Source organism: Jaculus jaculus, chromosome 4 (assembly GCF_020740685.1).
Source record: "Jaculus jaculus isolate mJacJac1 chromosome 4, mJacJac1.mat.Y.cur, whole genome shotgun sequence".
Lineage (NCBI taxonomy): Eukaryota > Metazoa > Chordata > Mammalia > Rodentia > Dipodidae > Jaculus > Jaculus jaculus.
Window position 1 is genome coordinate 126,570,055 of NC_059105.1, and position 26,039 is coordinate 126,596,093.

General features: G+C 36.9%; 1 protein-coding gene across 9 annotated transcripts in view; it reads left to right on the forward strand.

The window, feature by feature from the left end:
- Ccdc85a (coiled-coil domain containing 85A) overlaps positions 1-26,039 on the forward strand; it is a 261,994-nt gene that overhangs the window by 225,611 nt on the left and 10,344 nt on the right. For 4 of the 9 annotated variants that reach the window (XM_045148128.1, XM_045148129.1, XR_006636842.1 and 1 more), the window contains exon 4: positions 23,015-23,149. The exons of the other annotated variants lie outside the window; for them this stretch is intronic. In XM_045148128.1, coding sequence (XP_045004063.1) covers positions 23,015-23,149 — 135 coding nt within the window. The remainder of the gene's footprint in view (positions 1-23,014; positions 23,150-26,039) is intronic. 9 annotated transcript variants of the gene reach the window in all.

Consider the following 26,039-nt stretch of genomic DNA (forward strand, 5'->3'; position numbering starts at 1 on the left):
TATAGGGGCCTATTTATACTATTTTTGGTGTTATGTGATTTTTTTGTATTCTAAAGTTAATAAGTTTTACCTTACAGCTGTGAAAATGATTTAAATAACACTTAAATATGTGTGTATGTTTGACATACATAGCACATTCATTAAGTAAGTTTATATTCTGAGGACTGGAAAAACTTCTAAATATGTTGAGGGATAATAAATTCCATTAGCTTTTATGTTTTACATAAAATTATGTACGATGAACATAGAACAGTAGTTTTCCCTACCATGTCTATATTAATATATGTATAGCCTCACATTCTTTATTTGTAAGTATAGTTTTTTTCCAGCTATAAATATCCTAAGCCTGTATACAAAAAACCTTTTACACCATTAGGAAGTTGTAAAGTACTAGAATAAAAGTATCTTTAAAAATTGGAAATCAATATGGAGATTCCTAAAAATGCTGACTATAGACTTACCAACAGACCCAGTTATTCTCTTACTTGGCATGTACACCCTAAGACCTTCAAGCCTCAGTATAGAGAAAGTTGCTCAACCATGTTTGTGGCAGCTCAATTCATAATAGCTAAGAGCAGGAATCAACCCAGATGTCCATCACTAGAAGAATAGATAACTAAAATGTGGTGTATCTACACAGTGGAATTCTACACAGCAGTAAGAATAAAAAACACAATGAAATTTGAAGAAAACTGGTTGAACCTGGAACAGATCATTCTGAGTGGACTTACCCAATCACAGAAAGATAATCACCACATTGTCTCACTCATGTACTGCACCTAACCTGTATCTACCCAAGGTGCCAATATACCCAGCAAGCATCTTGAGGACTAGACAATAGGGTGGGTGAGGAGGGAGGGGAGGGCAATGGAGGAGGTGGACACAAATCTAGACACAAGTGTCAATGGTACCATAAAATTCTACATCCTAAAAGGCATACCAATGGTTGGACCTTCACCAGGCCCTTAGAGGGAACACCTGAGTCATAAGGCACTGGAGAGGGTATGATGAAGACTGACCTTAATCTTCTACTGCCTCTCTCTCTCCCTCTCTCCTCTCTCTTTTATATTAGTTATCTTTTTCTTCCTTTCCTTAGTGGGCACTGACCTGTAACTCCCAGTACCAGCAGGTGGCTATCATCCACAATGAGCTTTTGATCAGAGAGACCTACAAGGTCTCCTAAAAGAATGACATGTTTTTGTCACAGTACTTTATGACCCACTAAAGGTTAGTGGTAAGACCCTATTGCTAAAGACACCATATTCAGTTGACTCGTAACATGGAGTGACATGGTTGGAATCTGGAGAAGAGTCAGTGCCCAAACAGTCAGCATGTCTAATGCCAGAAGGTGCTACATGGGAGACTGGGAGAAAATGACCAATATCTGTCAAGCAACTCATGGTCTAACCTACAAAGCAGCAAATAACCTGTTGTGATGCTCACACAAGGGCAATAGTGGCACACAGCCATGGTGGGAAACCAACTGCTCTTGATTTGGCTAACTGATCAACTGGAGCTGGGAAACAAGCCAGAACCAGTTCCAAAACTGAGCCCACTCTTCATTATCAGGCTACAAGAGGGCCTACACCTATTAAATTCTCTCTAAAAAATTAAGGGTTATCTCATTTATCCGGTGCTAACTTTACTCTCCATTGGAGAATCCGCTTGTCTTTTTCAGATAGATGTACATCCTAAGGAGAGAACCACCCCATCATAACTCAGAAGGGCCCCAGCTGAAACTAAGAATAATTGGTGAAACAACAAAGGGTGCTGTTTTCTTGGTGAACCTGGTATCAGCACAAGGGTGAAGGAGATCAACACAGAGAACAATCAACTCCTACCAAATCAGCTATACAGAGACACAGAGGCTCCCAACACCTCATCACTGAAGCAGACCTAAAATGAACCCAACAGGGAAATTTTGCAGAAGAGGGGCAGAAAGAATGTCAGAGCCACATGTTGGGTCATGATATGCAGAGACATTTCCTCCGAAGGCTCACTCCACCATGCATGACCCATATACCTCAACAAGGAGGGTCCAGTGGGAGATGGGAGGCCATGGAGGAGGCTAACAATGGTACCAACTTGACTGTGTTTACTGAATATAATAGTAATTAACAAACACAATAAAGTGCTTAAAAAGAGTATATATAGGATTGGAGAGATGTCTTAGCAGTTAAGCACTTGCCTGTGAAGCCTAAGGACCCCGGTTTGAGGTTCCATTCCCCAGGACCCACGTTAGCCAGATGCACAAGGGGGCTCACACGTCTGGAGTTCGTTTGCAGTGGCTGGAAGCCCTGGCATGCCCATTCTCTCTCTCTCTCTGCCTCTTTCTCTCTATTGCACTCAAATAAATAAATAAAATAAACAAAAAAAATTTTTTTAAGAGTATATATAGAATAAAACAGTACTAAGATCAGTGGTGAAGAGCAGGGACAGATGTCAGCACAGCCACTATGGTAGTCCCTGTACCAACACAATGACAAGAGGGTCCTTCCAGTATCACTTCCTTAACTGCTCTTGACCTTGAATTTGTAAATGCAGCAATGCAGGTGGTGTCTACAAGGGGAACTGCCATACTGTTTTGGTAAATGCATTGTGGTATTACTAGGTGTTAGTATGTGAGAATAAAATGTCTTTAAAAGTCAGTACAGCCAGGTGTGGTGGCGCATGCCTTTAATCCCAGTACTCGGGAGGCAGAGGTAGGAGGATCATCTTGAGTTCGAGGCCACCCTGAGACTCCACAGTGAATTCCAGGTCAGCCTGGGCTAGAGTGAGACCCTACCTCCAAAAAAAAAAAAAAAAAGTCAGTACAAATGATATAAATCAATCAAATTTGGGCATTTTCTTTGAGTATTTAAAAATAATTGCCAATACTGCACATAATAAAGTTGAAGCCATTTTTTCTTTTTTCCCCTTTTTTATTAGATATGTACATAGTGTATATAGTCATGTTGGAACCATCATTAGCCTCCTCCCTGCCCTCCCCCCTCCACCTTCCTCATTGGGGAAGATGAGTCATACATTGTGGAGTGAGCTATCAGTTATGGGTAAGAGGCAATGTCTCTGTGCATAATGACTTAACATGTGGCTCTAACATTTTCTCCACCTCCTCTTCTGCAAACTTCCCTGAGCCATGTTGGGTTCATTTTAGGTCTGCTTCAGTGATGATGTCTTGGGAGCCTCTGTGTCTCTGGATCTCTGGTTTGGTGGGAGTTGAGTGTTCTCTGTGTCTCTGGATCTCTGGTTTGGTGGGAGTTGAGTGTTCTCTGTGTCTGTCTCCTTCACCCTTGTGCTGGTGCCAGGTTCAACACAGCTACTGCTCGAAGAAAAAATAGGAGAAACCTTCTATGATATCAGAATGGGGAAAGACTTCTTGAACAAAACCCCAGTAGCTCAGTATCTTAAATAATCACTTAAGCATTGGAATCTCATGAAGCTGAAAAGTTTCTTCAAAGACAAACATATAAGATGCAGAGTCAATAAGTTACCCACAGAATGGGAGAAAGTATTTTCTGGCTATCCAACTGACAGAGGCCTAATTTCTAGAAACTGCAAAGAACTCAAAAACTTACACAATAAAAAGTTAAACAATCCAATCACAAAATGGGGCAGTTATCTGAAGAAGAAATAAAATGGCAAACACACACTTAAGAAAATGTTCATCATCCCTAATCATCAGGGAAATGTAAATTAGAACAACTATGAGATTCCACCTTACCCAAGTAAAGATAGCAAACATTAAACATTAAAATTAAAAAAAAAGAAATGAAAATAAATGCTGGTGGAGATCTGGAGAAATAGGAACCCGTATCCACTGTTACTGGGAATGTAAGATGGTACAACCACTTTGGAAAGCAATATGGAGATTCCTAAAAAAGCTGACTATAGAGTTACCAACAGGCCCAGTTTTTCCCTTTTTGGGTATTTATCCTAAAAGCTCCATCCCTCAGTTCAGAGAGATTGCTCAACCATGGTTATAGCTGCTCAATTCATAATAGCTAAGAGCTGGACTCAACCCAGATGTCCATCATTAGATGAATGGATAACCATATCTACATGATGTAATCCTACACATCAGTAAGAAAAAAACAGCACAATGAAATTTGAAGAAAAATGGTTGAACCTGGAACACATCATTCTCAGTGAACTCACCCAATCACAGAAAGATAATCATCACTTCATCTTATTCATCTAAGTTGAAACATTTTAAGAAAGAGTTTTAAAAATTATGAGAGAGAATGCCAACATGGGACAAGAAAGAAAACTTATTTATATCTACTTTATACTCAAACATTATAAATTTTTAAATGTACCATAGTTCTAAGGCATTCAATTGAGAGGTAAAACAGTATTAATTACTATGAAAAATAAATGACAAAGATATATGTTTCCCACATTACTTTGGAGGATATAGGTGAGATGTAACTCAAGTGAGGCAAATAACTGAAGAGAACCAGAGTATAAATCATAGTTAGCCATCAATATTAATAAAAAAAAACTGAACATGGAGGAATTGTTTTTCCAAAGGTTCTCTGATTTGTTGGATTCATGCCATGGACTAAAGCATGTGAAACAACAGCCAGCATGAGTACCCCACAGGGCAATAAACAGTGTAGCTTTCACAATTTACCCTGAGCTCTTATACATACATGGCCTTTTACTTTGAATATCATTGAGCCCATGCAAGTTAACATATGTCATTGTTAAAGAAGATTTACAGGTTGTTTTAGAATTCACTAGAAATCCTACAGTTTTTGTACATCACTAGACAGTGGAATATTTTGAAAAACTTCCCAATCACAATTGTAAGTATAACATCAGTGACTGTTTTCTCAGGCCACCCCAACCTACAATGGCTGCCAGGGGGTAACTGTGCTCTCATTGGCTCATTGTGGGCCTCTCTATTCCACAAGTATGCAAACCTTATCTACTGTGTTAAGTCAAGTTCTGTGAGTACTAAGCTTCATCACCCCTAGACCTGACTTACAGTTATGTCCTGCCCATTTCTATAACTCCCAGATGTTCCAGAATCTCTGGATTGAGGAAATAATGTCACCCTTACTTGGGTACTGCTCAGACCACAAACTTATAGACAATGCACGTCTTTATCTGGCAAATCCAGGAAATGCAGATGGCAAGGAATTACTTACCTGTCAAAAGGAACACTTTTCAAGATTTTCTCTCTCTTTGAAATCCATCTATTATTCTTGACTCACATGTATCAACCTGGTTTAATTCTTCCCTCTGGGAGAACTTAGCACCCCCAAACTTCACAGTCATCAGAAAAATTAACTACCTCAGTTATTTGTGATTTCAAGAGTGCTGCATCAAAACATGCAAATAATGAAGTCCTCTTTCAGAACTTTGTCCTATATAATATTTGTTGTTACTTCTCTCATATAATTGACTTGTATAGAAGAAAATTTTGCATCATATTTTTATTAAACTTTAAAAAAATATTATTTATTTATTTATTTATTTATTTATTTATTTGAAACACAGACAAAAGCAGATTGTGGTAATGAGAGAGAGAGAGAGAGTGAGAGAGAGTATAGGTTACACCAGGGCCTCCTGCCACTGCAAATGAGCTTCGGATGCATGAACCTTTTTTATGCATCTGGCTTTATGTGAGTACTAGGGAATCAAACCTATGTGATCAAGTTTTGCAAGCAAATAGCTTTAATTTGCCCTCTCTCTAGCTCCTGTATCAGGTTATTAAAGAGCAAAACAAAACCCAAAAAGGAAATAGCCAGCTGTACCAGTTACCATCTTGTTGCTTGGACATAACACCCAACAAAAAACAGTATATAGAATTTTGGGTTATTTTGGCTGAGAGTCTTGAAAGGAAGTTTTATTATGATAGTGAAAGCATTGGAGAGCAGAGGCTGAGCATCAGCTGGGAGGCAGCAGCAAGTGTGAATTAGCTACTTAACACTTAGTAAGGCTGGACTAATAGATCTTCATTGACATTCCTCCTCCATCAAAGTTCCACCTCCCAAAGACTCTACCAGCTGAGGATTCAATATTGGAATTAATCACAAACATAAGAGGGCATAGGGTATATTTCACATTCAAACGATCATATTAACCTTTTTTCTTGATATAACAAACTATTTTTGTTCTACTTATATAATTATTAGATACTATATTTGGAAAAAAATCAGAGAAGTGTGCAGATTACCTGACTCTAATATGCCTGATTCCTATGGAATAAAGAAAATGAAATAATTTTGTACTGTCCTCTTATGACCTAAAATGCTTCTCAACATTTGGTACACAACAATCTAGGTAAAGACTCTACTGTTTGATAGATAACAGATGACTAACATAGTCATGGCCAGATGGGAGCTGTTTTGGACTGATATCAAATCTGGCTTTGAGAAAGGACACTTTCTAATACCTAAGATCTCTCAGCTGTTTTTGATGCCTATAGCTGGTGTATCTTAATGTTAAAGAGAGAAAATGTTTTTCATTTAAGAATTTATTAAGACATTTAATATCAGTAGAAATATTCTAAATAGAAAAACAAAATAAACCATCAGAAATAAATAATAATGGAGTAAATTTGATCACAATTTAATTGTGTGGCAGAGCTTGGGTTTCTATGATTTGGGTGCCTCACAAGTACCAGGTGCCAAATTTAACAGAAGCTCAAATTGAATTTTAGTGATATCTTTCTGACAAAGAACTTTAACCAGAATCAGTTGGCAACTTTGTGTTTTGGAATATGTTATTTTTCTTGAGACCAGACCCCATTCACTTTCATGTTTTCTACCCAATCTTGTTTTAACACATGATCCTTAACCAGAAAATCTCGCTTGCTTTTGTCAATAAGTTCTACCAGTGGTAGGATCTCAGGTTCTTTACCAATGGGAAAGGACTTTGGAGAAGTCAGTTCAAAACTTGGTCCTCTAAAGGGTCACTTGTGAAGATTATGACTAATGTTGTCCCATAGGAGTTGGTTGTGATCGGGGGAGGCTTCCTTGCTTAGCAAAACCACTTATGGTGGGCTCTTAGTCCTAGCCATGTTGCAAAGATAGGTAAGAGAGAATGTAAAGGCTGCTGTCTTCAGTGTTACTTACTTGAACGTGGATCTTGTCATTAACAAAGTTCATCAGATTCTGGCATGGGAAGATGGTAAGACATATTTCCATTTTATATTGATTATTTATAGTTGGGTACTCATGACAGCAGATAATGCAACACTACTACCACTATTGCCATCTCCACCACTGAACATAAAAGCACTGGTGTGCTATCATTGGTGACTGAATTGGGAATTAGCCAATAGACCAAGGTTTATTATCCAGTACATCTAGATACATTTTGATATTTCATGTGAGATATTGATTGAAAATTGATTTATTTCCCACTGGGCAGATACTATTCTTTTGCCAATCTTAAGGACATCTCTAGACTCCAAATACATGGTTAGCCAGAAAAAATGATTGTCTTCTTATAAATTATCTCCTTTAATCACAAACTCTTGCCACTGCTCCAAAACCTTCCAAGGCTATACCAATCTATAATGGCTTCTTCCTCATCTATAGTTGACAAACTTTCTAGTAAATGTCAAAAAGTAAACATTTTTAAACTTGTAGATGTATGTTTTTTTTGTAATTACTCATGCCTACTCTTATAGCATGAGAGTAACAATCAACAGCCCCATATGGACATATGTTATCCACATACGTGGATGAGTATGTTGTTTTCTTGACTAAAACTTTGTTTACAAAAAAACAGTAGATACTATTTAATTCCAGCAATAGTTTGCTGATCTTTCCAGATGATTTCTACACTAAGAAAAGTCATTCAATAATTATTCTAGGTTTACATTTATACCATTGTCTTTTTAAAAAAGTTGGTCATATATTCTTATTTTAATTTTATCTATATGTAATTACCTTATTATATACAGGTATTTAACATAGTAATCATTATTTTTCCATTAGTCAAGTTTATTTGTTCTTTTGGCCCCCAGACTCCTCTAAGTTGGGAGCATTGTGATTATGAATGAACTATGACTAAACCAGAGGAGTAGTTGAGCACCAGAAAGGTCTTATTTCCTAAGAAAGCAATATCTTTGTTATCAAAATCTTAACATTTTGAAGATTTAGATGCTTGCATTTGACTTGAAATGGCATGAAATCTTATGTGGGAATGACAATTATGTTATTTTTAGATAAGAAATTTGACTTTTTACATACATATCTATGGTGATTATAGTTGATTTTGTGAGTGATTGATCATATTAATTTTATTTCCTCACTATTCTTACATTGCTAATAAAATTACATGGCTTGTCTTTAATATATATTACATGGTGACGGCTTAAAAAGAACATGAGTTACTAGAGCCCTATACAGAAAAGGGAAATTCTAAGTTCTTCTTTACCAAAAATAAGAAATGCTATTTCTGGGCAAAGGAGGGGTCTGTCTTAAATCAATATCTGTTTTTCTTAAGTGAAAATATTTCATAGAAGGAGAAAGTGACAGACCACTGGGAAAAGGGAAGTGAATTTGAGTTCTTTGGGTCCTTCATAACAATCCTCTCTCTGCCTATTACCTTTAATTATGTGAGCTTACAACACAGGTAAAAGCCATTGGTTGCCCATTTATGTGGTACCTGCTCATCAAGACTCTTCAAGGGACCTCAGAAAGAACAGAGGAGAACACAGGCTATTCCTATTGTCAGCATGGCTCAAGACAGATTTGTAGGAAAGTGAGAAGAATCTTGCTTACTTGTCCTTGTCATAAAGATGGATTGACATATGAAGAACAAAGGGTTGGAAGGGAACTTAAAAAAAGATTATCCTATGAGATGCTCATTTTGTACCCTCAAATACATACAGTTACCATTTGTCAATTAGAATAATGCTTAAAAGAAAGAGAGTGTTTGAATGGTCACACAACGGCAACCTGCCAGTCGTCAAGCCTCTTAACAGTACACAGCAACCCCATTTATTGCCCACTCTTTGAGCCAGCACATGAGACTTATGGATGGATAGAACTCTCCATTGTGATGTTAAGGATAAGTGACTTGTTGAGGGCCAGATAGTGAGAATCTGATAGAGCTTATTTTTTCTCTTTAATTGTAAAATGTTTTGTTTGAAGACATCTTTAGCCAACCATAGAAAGCCTGGTATTACTGGTCAATCTGTTTTCCAGAATAACATTACTGCAAAATTCCTAAACAGTTTTTTTCCTCCTTCTTAAAACTGGGCTTTTCTAAAGCTTCACAGTAACACTTGTCAGAAGTTTTCAGTTTTTCCAAAAATTTTGGCTACATGTGTTCAAGGTTACCTTTGTTTAGGTAATGTTGAGGATTTTGACAATTTAATGATTTTAAATAATAAAGAAACTTCAGGAAAAATAAACTGTTTTAAGTCAGAAAGCCTTGGTTTGTGGCCATATTTATGGTCAAAATGTATAAGAAGAGATGACATGAAGTAGTTTTTATTATATGTTTCTCTGTTGCCTTTTATTTCCAGACTCCCATGTAGACCTTATTATTGGAGTGAGAATTGTGAGCATCTATCATTTGATTTGTTAGGGGAAAGTCATTCAAAAATAGGTGATTAGTCATCTCCATTTACTTATCTTAACTAAGGTTAACCAAAAAAACCCGAATTTAAATAGAAAATGGGCTTTCTGTAGATCATAGAAAGCTATCTATCTCATTTTTTGCCCCCCACCTTGAATATGTTTTCAGCATCTGTTATGCATAGACATTCCTTTTTTTTTTTTTTTTTGAGGTAGGGTCTTGCTGTAGCCCAGGCTGACCTGGAACTAACTATGTAGTCATAGACTGACCTCAAACTCATAGTGATCCTCCTATCTTTGCCTTCCAAGTGCTGGGATTAAAATCATGTACAGGCAGAGAGAATGAGCACACCAGTGCCTCTAGCCACTGCAAACCAACTCCAGATGCATGAGACACTTTGTGCATCTGGCTTTACATGGGTACTAGGGAATAAAACTCAGGTTGTTAGGCTTGTCAGGCAAGTGCCTTAACTGCAGAACCATCTCTCCAGCCCACAGACATTCTTTTATACAATGAAGATATTATTTAAATTATGAAACTTAAGGTTCCTGACTTCATGCAGCTTGCAGCTTAACAGAAAGATTATTATTTTTAAAAGCATACATGTACAGTACATTACTACCAGATGTGGTAGTCACTGTGAAGGAAAACAAAGGAAGTGTGTGTAGTTGGAGACTGATGAAGTCGAAAGGGGATAATACATGAGGACTCCTGAGATATTGAATACACTCCAGTGAAGGGTGTAAAGATGACCTAAGAAAGGAGTGTTTTTGAAAGATGGAAACACAGGGCCTTAGCTAGAAATAAGCCAGCAATGGTTGAAGAAATAGGAGCAACTGGGATGCAGCAGCTGAAGATAAGGTCAGTGAGGAACTGACCCTGTGGTCTGTTGACCACTTTTGGGATTTGAGTTGTGTTGGTGGAAAGCCACAGAAGAAATTTAATGGAGGCACAGTACCACCTAATTACATTTTACAAAGGTCATTCTCCATGTTGGAAGAAGAATACATGAAGTTAGAGGCAGGGAGAAAGGACATATGGGGACTCTTTTTAGCTTGGTGTTTGGTGGTCCAAGAGAGCATGATGTTGATGTCAACTGAGTAGTAGGGTGGAGATATGGAAAGGGATTGGATTCACACTATATTTTGAATTAGAGCTTAAGAATAGTTCTTCATGGCAGAGGGCATATGGATTATAAGGGGAAGAGGTTGCATATGGTTTCACAGGTAAGGCACTGACCCCAGAATTAATCAGTCACAGAGTCCACAAGTGTTGACCTAAGAAGCCACAGTATAGAGGGGCTAGAAGAATCAAACCCAACACTTAGATTTTTAATTAAGCAATGGTATAAACTGTAGTGTTTTCTGAGATGGGTTAGGTGGGAAAAATGGTCTAGATTGTAGGGTAATCATATTATATTTGGGACCTTGTTAATTTGAACAACAAGTAGATGCACTTTAGAGGTGTACTTATGCTTTTAGAACTCAGATGAGAAGACTGAGTTGGAGATAAACCCTTAGAAAAACAAATATATCTATGCACATTTATATACATACATACATACATAGACACACATATGTGTGTGAATACACATGCACACAGTTTTAACTTTATGCTACTGAAAGAAAATATTTTGTGAGTTAATGGAAGGAAAGAGATTTTTGATAATGTTCTGGGATACCCAAGATTTAAAGGTAGGAAGATGAGAGAAGCCCACAATGTAAACTGGGCAGGGAAATCTATTTAACTTTTTTGTCTTCCATATTTATTGATGTTTTGACTCTGAATCTTAATTTACCTTTATGAATGTTGTTTACTTAAATGAACATATTTAGTGTGAATTAGATGTTGTTTTCTGGGCTAAGGTGATACCTCAGTCAGAAAATCACCTATTATGCAAGCATAAGGACCAGAATGCAGATCACCAGCACCCATGTAAAGGTAGGGTGGGTAAAGTACCCCACCTATAATCCCAGCACTTGGAAGGTAGGGGTAGGATATCCCAGGGCACACAGGCTAACTAGATTAGCAGCATCAGAGAGTTCTTTGTGCAGCTGAGGAACACAATAAGGTGGAAATCAATTAAAGGAGACACATAATGTACATAACCTCCATATGTACCTGCACATACATGTGTACAAACACACATACACCTGCACACAAGTGCACAAACACAATACAAACATGTACACACATGTGTACAACCATAGTGCGTACATGTACACACAGGTGCATAAACACATACATACATACATGCATGCACACACAGACACACACAGGTAATATCTTATTTTTCATCAAAATTATTTCTATAAGGAGGCAGACTACAGATTTTTGAAATAATTTTTCTTCCATGTGGATAGGCACTGTTTGTGACAGTAAAAGTCCTGTGCTTCTAGGAAGCTTCTTTTGCACACAGATGATGTTCTCACCAAAGGCAGATTTAGAGTCACCCCTCTTCCCAAGTCTTGTTAGTGGCAAGTAGCCCAATGCTGACTCTTCCAACATTTTGGCTACTCTCATTTCTGCCTTCTAAGCAGAGGACAAGACTTGCAGCAGATGGCCTGGGTGGAACTGCAGCCTACCAAGCAATTGTATTTGTATGATTGTCAGCTGACCAAGAACACTGGCTGCCTATGTATGAAGCTGACATTTTCTGCTTCTCCCTTGTCTTGACCTCTCCATTTTGTGTGAGAGCTTTATGCACTAAAAGACTCAGTGAAGAAACTAACAGCTCTTTCATTTTGCTAAAGAGAGAGCAGTAAATACTACCATACAGTGTTACAGTTCTTATTCCTCAACAAGTATTTGTTTTACATAGCTGTTTAGTCACTGAGGCTTTTGCACTGCACGTGAATTCCGCTGGGCTTGATAACATGCTGAGGAGTTTAACACAATTATTAATACAATTAAATGTAATGTTAATTAGCACTATTAATTTTGCAAAAGCATATTGCCAATTAAGTCTCTGTCCTTGCCTTCCTCCTTCCTTTTTATAAGACCAAGACCTACAAATATTCAGGTGTCCTGTCTAGAGTAATGCCAAAAGTCTTTACTGTGTGATGTCAACCTGATCAGAAAGCTACTCATATGTATCATCTTTTCTCTAGAAATTTGTTTTTCATTGGGGGTTGTATGATTTTAAAAAGTCAGAAATTAAGCATAAAAACTCTTCAGCTAGAAGCAAATACGTGTTGGTGCAGTTCCTACATCTCCTTCCTCTTTTTTTAAAAAATATTTTTTCCTTGACAATGAGTTGTTTTGTTCATTTTTATTTATTCATTTGAGAGTGGCAGAGAGAGAGAGAGAGAGAGAGAGAGAGAGAGAGAGAGAGAGAGAGAGAGAGAGAGAAAGAGGCACATATAGAGAGACAATGGGCATGCCAGGGCTTCCAGGCACTGCAAACAAACTCCAGACGCGTGTGCCTCCTTGTGCATCTGGCTAACGTGGGTCCTGGGGAATCGAGCCTCGAACCGGGATCCTTACCTTCACAGGCAAGTGTTCAACCGCTAAGTTATCTCTCCAGCCCCATCTTCTTCCTCTTGTTTAGCAACTGTGCTTAGACCTTTCCTGTCAAACTTTGCCTACTGCCACTTTGGTCCAGGCGTTTGCTGTCTTGGCCTTTTTCATGTACTAATGCTTTTCTTCCTGGGACCAACCTTCTGTAATTCTTGTAAAAAGGCATCCCACTAACCTTCTGTAATTATTTTTACTTATTTATTTTTTTCCGGGGAATTATAGTTGTATATCTGTAAATTTTACCTGGAATAAAAGATATTTCATTTTTTCATCAAAGAATTTTGCAGTGTTTAATCTGGTATTTTTGTCAGTGCTTTAGTGATTATCACATAGGGCTAAAATCATTTTTTTTTTTTTTTGCAAATGCCTGTTTTATCTCACATGTCAGGAGACAAGTATTTAGAGGGTATCTTTGAGAAAGGATGCTTCAGGTTTTTGTATTGTTAATCATCCCTTTGATCTTGACTCTAAAAAAAAATCTGAGGCAAGATTTAGATATGTTACCTCCCTTTGGTATTTTCTGTTCTGGTTAATGGCATGACCATTTGTTTGATATCCAAACAGAAAGTCCCAGCAATAATTCCTTTCAATCACATTGTCTACATTGAAATAAACATTAAGGTTCATAGAGTTCTGCCCTTTAGAGAGAATGCATATATGCTTTGCATATAGGCCTTTTTAAAAAAAAATTTATTTATTTATTTGAGAGCGACAGACACAGAGAGAAAGACAGATAGAGGGAGAGAGAGAGAATGGGCGCGCCAGGGCTTCCAGCCTCTGCAAACGAACTCCAGACGCGTGCGCCCCCTTGTGCACCTGGCTAAGGTGGGACCTGGGGAACCGAGCCTCGAACCGGGGTCCTTAGGCTTCATAGGCAAGCGCTTAACCACTAAGCCATCTCTCCAGTCCCGAGTTCTGCCCTTTAATCCATTAATATCATTTTTTCTCCTGCTATTAAACAGTGTAGGTGATAAGTGATCACTTTCCACATGACCTTCTTTGTTAATCACATAATTAGGACTTCACCCAACTAGACTTGTCCCACAGAAATCTTTCTCCATCTTATTACTCCAGAAATCTATGAAATAAAACTCAGTTCCTATTATAGTTATAGCTCCATATAGAATAATTTCAAATTTTCATGTGACCTGGAAAGCTCTCCTATAGATGAGACTGTGTGACATGCTAGCCTCGGCTTTGGCTGCTGTGTACCTTGCATTCCAGGCTTCCATCCTTCTGAGTTAAGTATGCTTCCCTGGGAGTGCTGCCAGTCTGACTTCATGCTCTCTGAGTTGAAACTTTTTGTCTCCTTTACTGGGACACAAGCATCAATCTCATGAATATTCAGCATAATAAATGAGGAATGTGTAAATAAACATTACTTTTTAGTTTCCTTAGCTAGTAGTTTCACATGGAAACTTGTAAGAAGTATTCTATGTTTAATGTAATTAAGAATATCTCTCCAAGCTGAGCCTTTTGGTGCATGCCTTTCAACCTAGCCCTAGAGAGGTAGAGGTAAGAGGATCACCATGAGATTGGAACCAGCCTGGGACTGCAGAGTGAATTCCAGAGTTCCAGTTAAGCTAAAGTGAGATCACACTTTGAAGAAATATGAAAACTAACAAACAATCTCAGGTGAGATGATTTTTACTTTCAGACGTGATTGCATGAGATAGCATAGTGACTTTAATGGAATAAGCATATATTGCAATGATAGTAGTTATAACTAAGACATACCTTCCACTTGTCTGCTGCTCCGTATCAAGCATGTGATGATTTACCCCCTCAGCCATGTGTGAAGGACAGCATTATCCTGTTATGTCTAGTAATGCGTTGGTCAGCAAGGCATGTTGTTTTGTGTCCCAGGGCCCTCGCTTCTGTTTGCTGGCATTTTTTTTTTTTCCTAATAAGCTTGCGTCAAGTTCAGTACAGAATGTTTGCCTTGTGTATTGTTAAGGGAACTTTATTTTCTTCCAGAATTTCCACAAAGCATCTTTTGTCAATTTCATTTTCTGTGTAGGATTGTTGTTTCTGTTTTCAAAGTGTCACATTTTCCAGAATTCTATTCTTTGGGTGATTGCCCTCTGCCTATCTATTTAGTGTGCAGTTTCTCACAGTGTTTTGCTTTTTTTCTGCCACAGGAGAATATTTTAATATTTATTTTATTTTATTTATTTATTTATTTATTTATTTATATGAGAGCGACAGACACAGAGAGAAAGACAGATAGAGGGAGAGAGAGAGAATGGGCACGCCAGGGCTTCCAGCCTCTGCAAACGAACTCCGGATGCATGCGCCCCCTTGTGCATCTGGCTAGCGTGGGACCTAGGGAACCTAGCCTCGAACCAGGGTCCTAGGCTTCATAGGCAAGCGCTTAACCGCTAAGCCATCTCTCCAGCCCAATATTTTATTTATTTATTAGAGAGAGAGAGGGAGAAAGATGGAGATAGAGAAATGGCATGCCAAGACCTCTAGCAGCTGGAAACTCCAGATGTATGCACCATCTTGTGCATCTGGCTTACATGTATGTGCCCTGGGAAATTGAGCCTGGGACCTTTGACTTTGCAAGCAAACTTGATCTTTTTTTTTAATTCTCCATTTCTTAGCATTACTGCTTATTGAGGCGTGGAAATATAGATGCCTTTTCCTTAGGAGACCGCTTGGGACTAACACAGCCTTCTGGAGACAGTTCCCCCGCCATAGTGTCAGTTTTCTGACACAGCTCTCTTCTCTAAAGCACAGACTCTCAACTCGAGCAACCTGAGCACTTTGGGCAGCATTGTTCTCCGTTGTGAGGGAAGGGGACTATCCTGTGTATTTTCTGATTAGCAGGACTCTAGGTGTGTATGCACTCAATGATTATAGAAACTGCCTAGTTTTGAAAACAAAATGTCCATAGAGATTTTCCTCAAAGTTGTCCCCTGGGGCAGCAAATTTCCTCTGGCAGAGCACTAGAGCTATATATAAAAGCATGTGAAAGTAAATTGACACATTACCAAATGTGATGACAGCTAAAGCAAAACCAGTCACAATAATGATAGCATGTACTTACAGAACAGTTAAGTGTGACAACCTTTGTACTGGGAACTCTTTTCCTATAAATTATGGATACCACAGTGGGATTTATCATTTTACTAATATTATCCCCTATTTAGTAGATACAGAAACTGAGGCACATAGAGGTCACATAGCTTGTTCAAAATCTTCTCAAAGAATCTAAACTCAGGCTGTGTGACCCTAGAGACCACAGTTTGAATCCACTATCTTTCCCTTTAATAAAAGTGTATTAAAATGCATAAATGAATGACATTGCATAGACTGTCATCTTATAGGAGCTTAATAAATATTTCATAAGTCAATCAATAGTCAAGTCCAGGAAATTTTTCAAACATATTTTAAGGAACTATTAGTAGATTCTCTAGGTAATTTAAATAAAAGGTCAGTTTTCTTTGAATAGAATCAACTATATGTAGTCCTGAGTGCAAAACACTAGGTCTCCACATGACCAAGGAATTTCCTGTGTAAAGTTGGCTAAGGTGGCCTTCAGCCAAATCTCTTAACTAATCTGAATTTTTGGTGGATATGCAGGTACAGTTTTACAGTGTGTCAAAATGGGGATTGGCCATAGTGGGCAAAATGTCATTTTTCAGATGAGATCAAACAAAACATATGTTTTACCTCATAATAAGGAAAGACAATCCATATTCCATCTTGAACTAGTCCTGCATTCTGATGAGGTATGAAACAGTGTCATAGAGTTTGACCAAGCTCTAGGACTTATAAAAAATTAAATATCTTTAGCAGGAAATCACTTTAGTGGATCAATCTTCAGGCTTCCATAGTTGGCTTCCTATATATAATAGATAAGCTGATCACTGAAACATGTTACAAGTCCATTACATCTGATTTATAATGAGTGAAGCATGTTTTGTAGAGGGCTGCATTATTATTTAATTGGTTATGATTTTATGGTTTTCCTCAATTGGAAGTAAACACACATACATGTATATATGGTACATATAGTATATACCTACATTTGTGTATAGGTATGTATGTACATATATGTATGTATACTTACATCCACATATATGTACAAAGTCAATAAGCCTTATACATCTGCCTTCAACATTCTAGAGTATAATATAAAACTCTCAGGGGGCATAATGATGTTTTAATTCCATTTTCCTTGACTCCAGTAGAATATTGGGAAGGAGTTTTCTAGAAGCTTTATTTTTAAGTAATTTTCTACAGTACAAAAACAAGAAATAAAATTCTGAATGATTATCTTTCTATGGCTAGCACATTTCATAGACCATAGTATATTAAATATTTAACTGATTTTATGATTTCTATGAAGAATCATTAAACTTCATGAATATAATCAGATTTGAAAAAAGCATGATGGTATTAAAAAGTAAAATTGTTTACTTTTTTCAAAACTGATTTCTGTATCTTTAATTTACACACGTAATTCATTGGGAGCAACAAATTAAAAAGACTATTTTCTCTTAGGCAACTTTGTACCTCTTTAAATAAACATATTAGAAGTAGATGTTACATTGGTTATAGTTGAAAATTTAAATGTTATGATATGGTTATTGAAAGCTCTGTGTTCAATTCATACTGAAGTAAAGGAGTTTAGACCTTAAGATGTTCTGATGAAGTTGCAGGAGGCTGAAAACTTCATGTTGAATTCATGTTTACGTAAGGAATAATTTGACAAACATCCTGACCTTTGTCCTCTAGAAGTCCTGAGCCTATAGCCTCCGAGTCATGAAAAACCCACATAACTGTCTGTGGGAGACTATTTCCCCATATCTTCTTCCTTTCAAGGTCAGCAAAGTACAAGACTCCAAGTAAGACTGACTCATAGACATCTCCTAGCTTTATTAAAAATGGGATACTTTGGGGCCGGAGGGATGGCTTAGTGGTTAAGTGCTTGCCTGTGAAGCCTAAGAACCCTGGTTCAGGGCTCAATTCACCAAGACCCACGTTAGCCAGATGCACAAAGGACGCATGCATCTGGAGTTCGTTTGCAGTGGCTGGAAACCCTGGCCTGTCCATTCCCTCTCTATATCTGCCTCTTTTCCTCTCTCTCTGTTTGTCGCTCTCAAATAAATAAATAAAAATAAACAAAAAAAATTTAATGTGCTACTTTATACTTTCTAGTGTTTTAAAAATATCTTTATTTATTTATTTATTTGAGAACGACAGACAGAGAGAGAAAGACAGGTAGAGGGAGAGAGAAAGAATGGGCGCGCCAGGGCTTCCAGCCTCTGCAAACGAACTCCAGACGCGTGCGCCCCCTTGTGCATCTGGCTAATGTGGGACCTGGGGAATCGAGCCTCGAACCGGGGTCCTTAGGCTTCACAGGCAAGCGCTTAACCGCTAAGCCATCTCTCCAGCCCGTTTCTAGTGTTTTATTATTGAGATTTCCAGTGAATAATTCTTGGGAGCTTTTTCTATAAACCTTCCAAAAGAACCTTCTTTTCTGTATGTCTGTGGTTTTCTGAGTGAACCCTGGATAGTCCCTTTTCCTTCCACTTAGGTCTTAATTTTTATTCGTACTTCCTTACAAATTTACAAGTTAGTCATTTTTTCACAAGTTCTGACAATATCTCCCTTACAGAAGTTTCCAGAGGCTGGAGAGATGGCTTAGTGGTTAAGTGGTTTCCTGTGAAGCTTAAGGGCACTGGTTCTAGGCTCAATTCCCCAGGACACACATTAGCCAGATGCACAAGGGGGTGCACACGTCTGGAATTCATTTGCAGTGGCTGGAGGCCCTGGCGCTCCCATTCTCTCTCTCTCTCTCTATCTGCCTCTTTCTCTCTGTCTGTTGCTCACAAATAAATAAATAAAAATGAGCAAAAAAAAATAAAAAATAAAAAGTTTCCAGAGCTTTAGAGAAATAAAACCTATTACATGTAGTACACTTATATTGAAACTTACGTGTGTATACCTTATCTTATTGATTCACATTGTCACACTGATAAATTTTACATAGGAAATTATTTTTAAAAAGTATGTAGAAGTTGAATAATTGTATAAATTTCAAAAATAATTTTATTTTTATGGCAACCAGATTGTTGAAGTGTCATTTGATGAGACTCGGTTCTGAATAGCTGTTACTTTCTTTTCCATATAGCTGCATAACTACTGTGAAGTTACTGGCTAGTTACTCCAATAAGCTAAGTAACAATGAGCCTGACATATGGAGGATACAAATACCTGTATCTCCTCTGTTTTTTCGTTCTGTATGATACAAGCACCCTTGTCAAGAGAACAACTGCTTATTATAGTGCTTACTGTCGTTTCATTATTCCTATAATAAAATTCAAATGGACATCATCAATATTTGTAGGTATGGTGGGATTATGTTATTATAAAAAATGTAGATGGGCTGGAGAGATGACTTAGCTGTTAAGGCACTTGCCTGCGAAGCCTAAGGACCCACGTTCTACTCTCCAGATGCCATGTTAGCCAGATGCACAAAGGGAGGCAAGTGCAAGGTTGCACATTCCCACTAGGTGGCATGAGCATCTGGAGTTTGATTTCAGCGGCTGAGGCCCTGCCAAATCTCTGCCCCTTCTCTGTTTCTGTCTGTCTCTGCCTCTGTTTCTCTCTCTCTCTCTCTCGAAAATGAAAAAAAAAAAAAAAAAAAAGAATGTAGACTTGCTTTGGGGATTGGAAATTTAGCTCAGTGGTAAGCCCCTGGGTTTGTCCCAACACACACAAAAAAATCATAATAATATAGGTTAGTTATACGTGAAGAAGATCTATATCCATTGAAGTACCAAAAGTACACACATTGTGTTGCTTTGAAAACAATCTTAAAATATATTTACATGGTAGGTCTCCTACTTTTCCTTGTATTGCAGTTCAATAGCAAAATAAATCATGATACTGTTATTAAAACTAGGTAATATTTCCTTCTGTAAGGCAAAAGAATGTCAATTACAAAAGCGTTAATTAAAGTAATTTTATTAAAAATAGCTATAACTGCAGCATGATAAAATAGAAAAAGACAACTCAATCACAATAGTTTTCATTCTGTGAGTTGTTGTTAATATTTTTACTCAGTAAGGCAATGAGTAATATATTTTCTGTTTGTATAAACAGTATATTAAAATTTGAATGAGTCAACTTTTTTCCACTTGACTTTGAAATTGAAGTCAATTATTGTAAGAGCAATAATAGACAAGGTACCAGAATTCACCTTTAATAGAAGATATCGTAGATATGTGGTTAGGGGCATAAAAGCTGTCATGTATTTTACATTCCTCAATGATAAGAAAAGCCACTTTGTTTTCAAATAAAGCTGTTTACTAATAGTGTTTGAAATCCTGATTTCTATAATGAGCACTTACCACATAGTGCTGAAAATCAACTCTACTATTGGTATTCAGGGTGGAACATCCTGGTACTTAAAATTAACTTGTACTCACCATGATTATACATCTTGATATGAAGTCATTGACCAGCACTTTGTGACCCATTAGGTCAGTATTTTTTTTCAAATTTGGAATTTTATACAACTACACTAAACAAAATTAAGTGAAACAAAATCCCTTAGAGAATATCAAGTGAGAGCTGGGTGTGGTGGTGCACACATTTAATCCCAGCACTCGGGAGGCAGAGGTAGGATTGCTGTGAGTTCAAGGCCACTCTGAGACTGTATAGTGAATTCCAGGTTAGCCTGGGCTAGAGTGAGACCCTACCTTGTAAAACCAAAAACATACATATGTATATGTATATGTATATATGTATATACATATGTATGTGTATGTGTATATATATATATATATATGTATGCATATGGTAAATCTTTTGAAATGATTTCAAATTATTCTCCCACATGATGACTAGAACTAGATTTCCCTCTTTTGATCTCCAAAGTTTCCAAGAACAACTCCAACAGGGAGTTACTGATGGCTTATTTTATGATGCTGTCTTCAGAAATTACCATCATTGACACTTGGTGATAGGCAAAGAACTAAGCTTCATTAGTGTTTTTGACATTCCAAGATGATGATTGGCTCAGAATGAATTTTTACATGTACCTTGATATTTAAAAAAATTACTTTCATAAATATAACAAATCAGTACTCCTGATGCTTTGTGGTACATTTTTCTTTTAAAATGTTATATCGGTTGGGAGTGGTGGCACACATTTTTAATCCCAGCACTCTGGAGGCAGAAGTAGGAGAATTGCTGTAAGTTCAAGGCCACCCTAGGACTAAAGAGTGAGTTTCAGGTCAGCCTTGGCTATAGTGAGACCCTACCATGAACCTCCTCCCCCATCAAAAAATGTTATATCGTCAAGTGCTTTATGCTTCAAAAATCAGGCCCTTGTATATTGCTCCCCTTATGAGGAGACTGATACTATATAAAATATACTCAGTGTTTTTAAAAGAACCATGTATAGATTTAAATGTAAAATAATTTTTATGTTATTTTACTTTCTGAAAGTGGGAAACCATTATGCATTCTTTTTGTAGTGTCTGATTGGCTAATTCCATTTTAAGGAAGAATGGAAGGGTGTTCTTATGCTTTGTTCCATTACTGATAAGGTCCAAAGGATGACCCCTCATGGAAAGAACCAAATCCAGATTTATCTTCTATTTTGTAATAATAATATATTTATTACACATTAATAACCATCTCATAAATAGACCTGTGTAGGATTGGTTGGTAGTAGTGCTCCGCCATTAACCATGTGATATATTGGTAGATATAATTATACTGATGGTATAAATCAGCTAGGCAAGAGATAATTAACATGACACAAGAGAACAGTTTTCAAATGATATTGCTGTACTAAGTCGATCATTGCAAAGACATGTTGTTTTTTGTTGTTTTATATGTGAAGAGCAGTATTGTGACTTGTTTGATACATATATCTGGTACTGATTTCATACTGACTTCAAAGCAGAGTTCGAGTGTACCAACTGGGGGAAATCATTGCTTTCCTTTTAACTAAGACTGTGACGAATTTTATTTATTGTTATGCCTGTAAAAGTTAGAGTTAAAATGAGACCAGACCATGAACATGTAGAAAAACAGATCTGTGAGAACCAAAATATTATATTCTTAGTTTCATCTCCAAAATTAACCTCAACCTTTCTACATTGAAACATTCGGTCCATTTTATGGACCTTATGGTTTTGTTTTTTATGGTTATGTAGAGGCCTTAGTTAATGGTCATATTGAGAGTTGACAGGGAGAAGAAATCATGTTGAGAAAAGTTCATTTGAGTTCTGATAGGGTTATGAAATGTGGTCATACAAAAAGTAAAAATTTAAGGTAATTTATTTTCAGAAGTTTGCTTAATTCAGTTGAATGATTTATAGTTTCAATGAGCTCAGAAATTGGGAGTTAATTCATTAACAGAAAATTTGATGATTACATAGATTTGCTATGTAAAAGTTAATTTTATGCATGATGGTAAATTTTTGTCATGGTAATCTTTAGTGTGCAGTATTTTTTTGTTGAAAAAATGACTATCAGTTTTACTTAGTAATGAAATTAGACATAATATAAAATCTATGACTTGTTTTTCAAAATAAAAGTGTGTGTTGTTTCAAATAATTTTAGTTAAGTTCAGAGGTTACATAGTTTAAATACCTGAAAGACTTAGGATAATTTTGTTTGTCATAAGTAAATCCTGTAAAATAAAGTTGTTTAAATATTCCAGTTCTTTTCTATGATTGCACCCTAGTCCACTCCTTTTTACTAGCTTTAGAAGCAGTTATGTCAGACACATTAGAAATCAGTATCAGCCCTAACACCCAGGACTTCCTATTTTTCCCCCTAGCTATAGGTGCATGCAATAGCTTGTCATTGTGGTCATTGTGGTTCATTTCATTAAGCTTCTTATTCTCTCTGCTTTCTTGAGTCTTGGGAATCAGTATTTTTCTGAGTGATTGTGCTATATTGTTCCAAATATAAGGCCACCCAGAATAGAAGGCAACCTCCAACTAGAAACAGCTCAAATATGGAAAAAGGCTGGGGGCCCAGAGCCCGGCGGGTCTTGCAGTGGTGGCAAGGGTGCCGAGGAATAGGAAGATGCCTGCCCACTCTCCCGGTGAGTGAAGATGAGTCAGTACCTGTGTTTGCTTGTGGTAACCAGTGGATACTGTTGCTAGAGGAAAAGTTCAACTTGGGGAGATTATAAGTCTGTCCACATGGAAGAGGGATGTGGGTTGTTTTATGTTGGGGTAGGAGGACAGTTGTTTACTTCCACATCTGCTTTTTTCCTGACCCTGTAAGGTTAAAGTTGAGCATCTCCAAATAGTAGAGATGAAAAAATACCTTGGACTTTGTGTGAAAAAAATGTAAAAAGTCAGTGATTTTGAAAATGAACTTGCACCATCACATGTACCTAGGACAGCCTGAAAAGTTATTTCTTGCCTTTTCTAATGGACTGTTGACTGAGAGGTGGTGCATACTACATGTATGTGCACTCTGTGTCCATGTGTGCCTGAACTCAAGCAACTCATGGTGGAACTCATTTCAAGTTTAATTAAGATCTTCTACTTTCCCTTTCTTCTAAACCAGCCTAGTACAATTTAAATAAAATGATGTCATCTTATTGAAGTAAGTTCTGAGAGACTGTAAAATCACTTGGTGTACTTGAATTTCACTCGATATCACATTAAAAATAGTTTAGTGAAAATATACAAGCCAACTGAGAGCACATACCATATGAACTTACATAATTCAGCAAATATTGGTCTGATTCATCTAAGCACATCAAAAGCTTGGTGTTAAATGAGCTACAATAAAGTTCTGGACGCTGTTACTATAAGACATTTGTTTACTTTTTTGCTTCACCACATAAATTGTAGATAGATAGATAGATAGATTGATAGATAGGTAGGTAGGTAGGTAGGTAGGTAGGTAGATAGATAGATAGATAGATAGATAGATAGATAGATAGATAGATAAAATAGATAGATGGCAGGGTAAATAGGTAGATAGAAAACCTTGTTTTTTCTGGTTGGTTAGTAATTCATACTCCCTAAAATAATTTCAAAATAGAATTTAATTTTTGAATGATTCATTTTTCCTTACTGAGTATTATTATTGTAGTCATTTTTTATAAAAGAAACTAATAAAATAGTGTTTCCTTATTTGTTTCTGAGTAGCTGTGATGAGAACAGGACATCCCCCTCTGTTTAAACAATGTTACATAGCCTACCTAATAGTGCTATGAACTTTGATTTTAGAACAATTGTTAAGTCAAAATGCCTTGAAAAATGGAGGTCATAATTTTTTCAAGCACATAATGTTAATACTGACAAGTCACCTGTGAAAAGAGAAATTGAACAAATACAGAAACAGCTTAAAAGGAAGAAAAGGCAGGAGGGTTACCCAGAGTGAAAATGATTATTTCACCAAATCAGAACACAACTCAGGTAATAAGATTGTTTCTCCTAAACAGGAAGTGAACTGAAAGTATATAACCTCAGAAATCTTTCAAAATAATTCATAGGGTGGTAGAAGTAGGGTTGAAGAACCACAGAGGACCAGCATAATTCAGGGAGGAAGGGTTTCCTTTGTAATTCCATAGTTTTGGAATTATTTAGTTGAATATAAAGGAAAAAAGCTGTACAAAGTTTGGGGGTGGCGAATCTGCCCCTTAACCATCCTATACTTTGTGTAATTTCCCTTCTAGTATTTGTATCAGTGATTATTTTGTCTAGTTAGTTCTAAGTTACAAATCAAGAAAAACAAATTTTATAATCTCATTTTCCAGAGGAGGTTGGGACTTTTATACCTAACAGACCTATTTTATCACCTGTTCTAAGATTAAGTCTTAATAGAAATAAATGTTAGAAGCTGGAAAAGTAATTAAAATATCTGACTTGACTGTTCCTTTTCCTGTTGGTTTGTAGGTATGGGAGGCAGAGCCTGATTATATTATATAGTACTTGGAAATGAGAGAAGATCACGACCTCCCTAGACTTGTCAGGAGGCAAGGGGAATGAACTTTCAGTGATGTAGAAAGAAATGGCAACAAACAGAGAGCTAATATTCCAAATTTCATAAACAGTAATCATTTACAAAATAAACTATTTTTTTGCACATACAACCCATACCTATAACTTGCTGATTGCAGCTTTCCCCTCACCTCCCTAAAAACATGCACCAAGAGCACCCAACTCTCCAGCTAGCCTCAGTGAACATGTGACACCTTCTCAGGAGGCTGGCCTTGTGGTATTTTCTCCTAAGGTAACCAACAACCTGCAGCCATTTATCCAGAACCTTTGCTATGTTATAACTGATGTCCCAAATGTCTATTGTTTCTCCCTTCATGAATTTATAATGTGCCTTCAGTGGTTCTTACTTGGGAGAGTATATAGTAGGACCAACTTAAGTGAAGCAGAAGTTAATCCATTAGTCATGGAAAATCTGTGGACTTGCTGATGGACAAAAATTGACATTTCTCAAGTCTTCTAAGAATATAATGATCTGCAAAAGTCAGGTCTGGAAAATTCCCTTCCCTACTTTTCTGCAAGAGTAGATAATTTCTGCTCTCTTTTTACTTGCTAATCCATGAGTCTTTCCTCAATCAATCTTCAGCAAAAGTTCTGGTGCCTGGGGAAAGACTGGCTCACACTGGTTTAATTAATCACATCTAGATTTGATTTCTCACCCATGGAGTTGAACCATTATTAAGTTAAAAATGAAATTTGTACATATTTTGGTTTTCAAGACGCTAGAAAATGAATTGTTTCTTAAATGTTGAATCTGATTAAATCTCTCTAAAGTTTTTCTATTATTATAATTTTTCTCTTGATGAAGGTTTTTTTTTTTTTTAAGAGACACAATTTCCCCAATGCAAGAATGTGATATGTTTGCATTTTCTAAGATTTCTGGAATATGTTGTTTTACCTGCTGAGTAAGCATGTTTAACTCAACTGTGGAGTAACTCTTGAATTTCTTGTTCCTGAGTTAAGTTTCAAAAATTA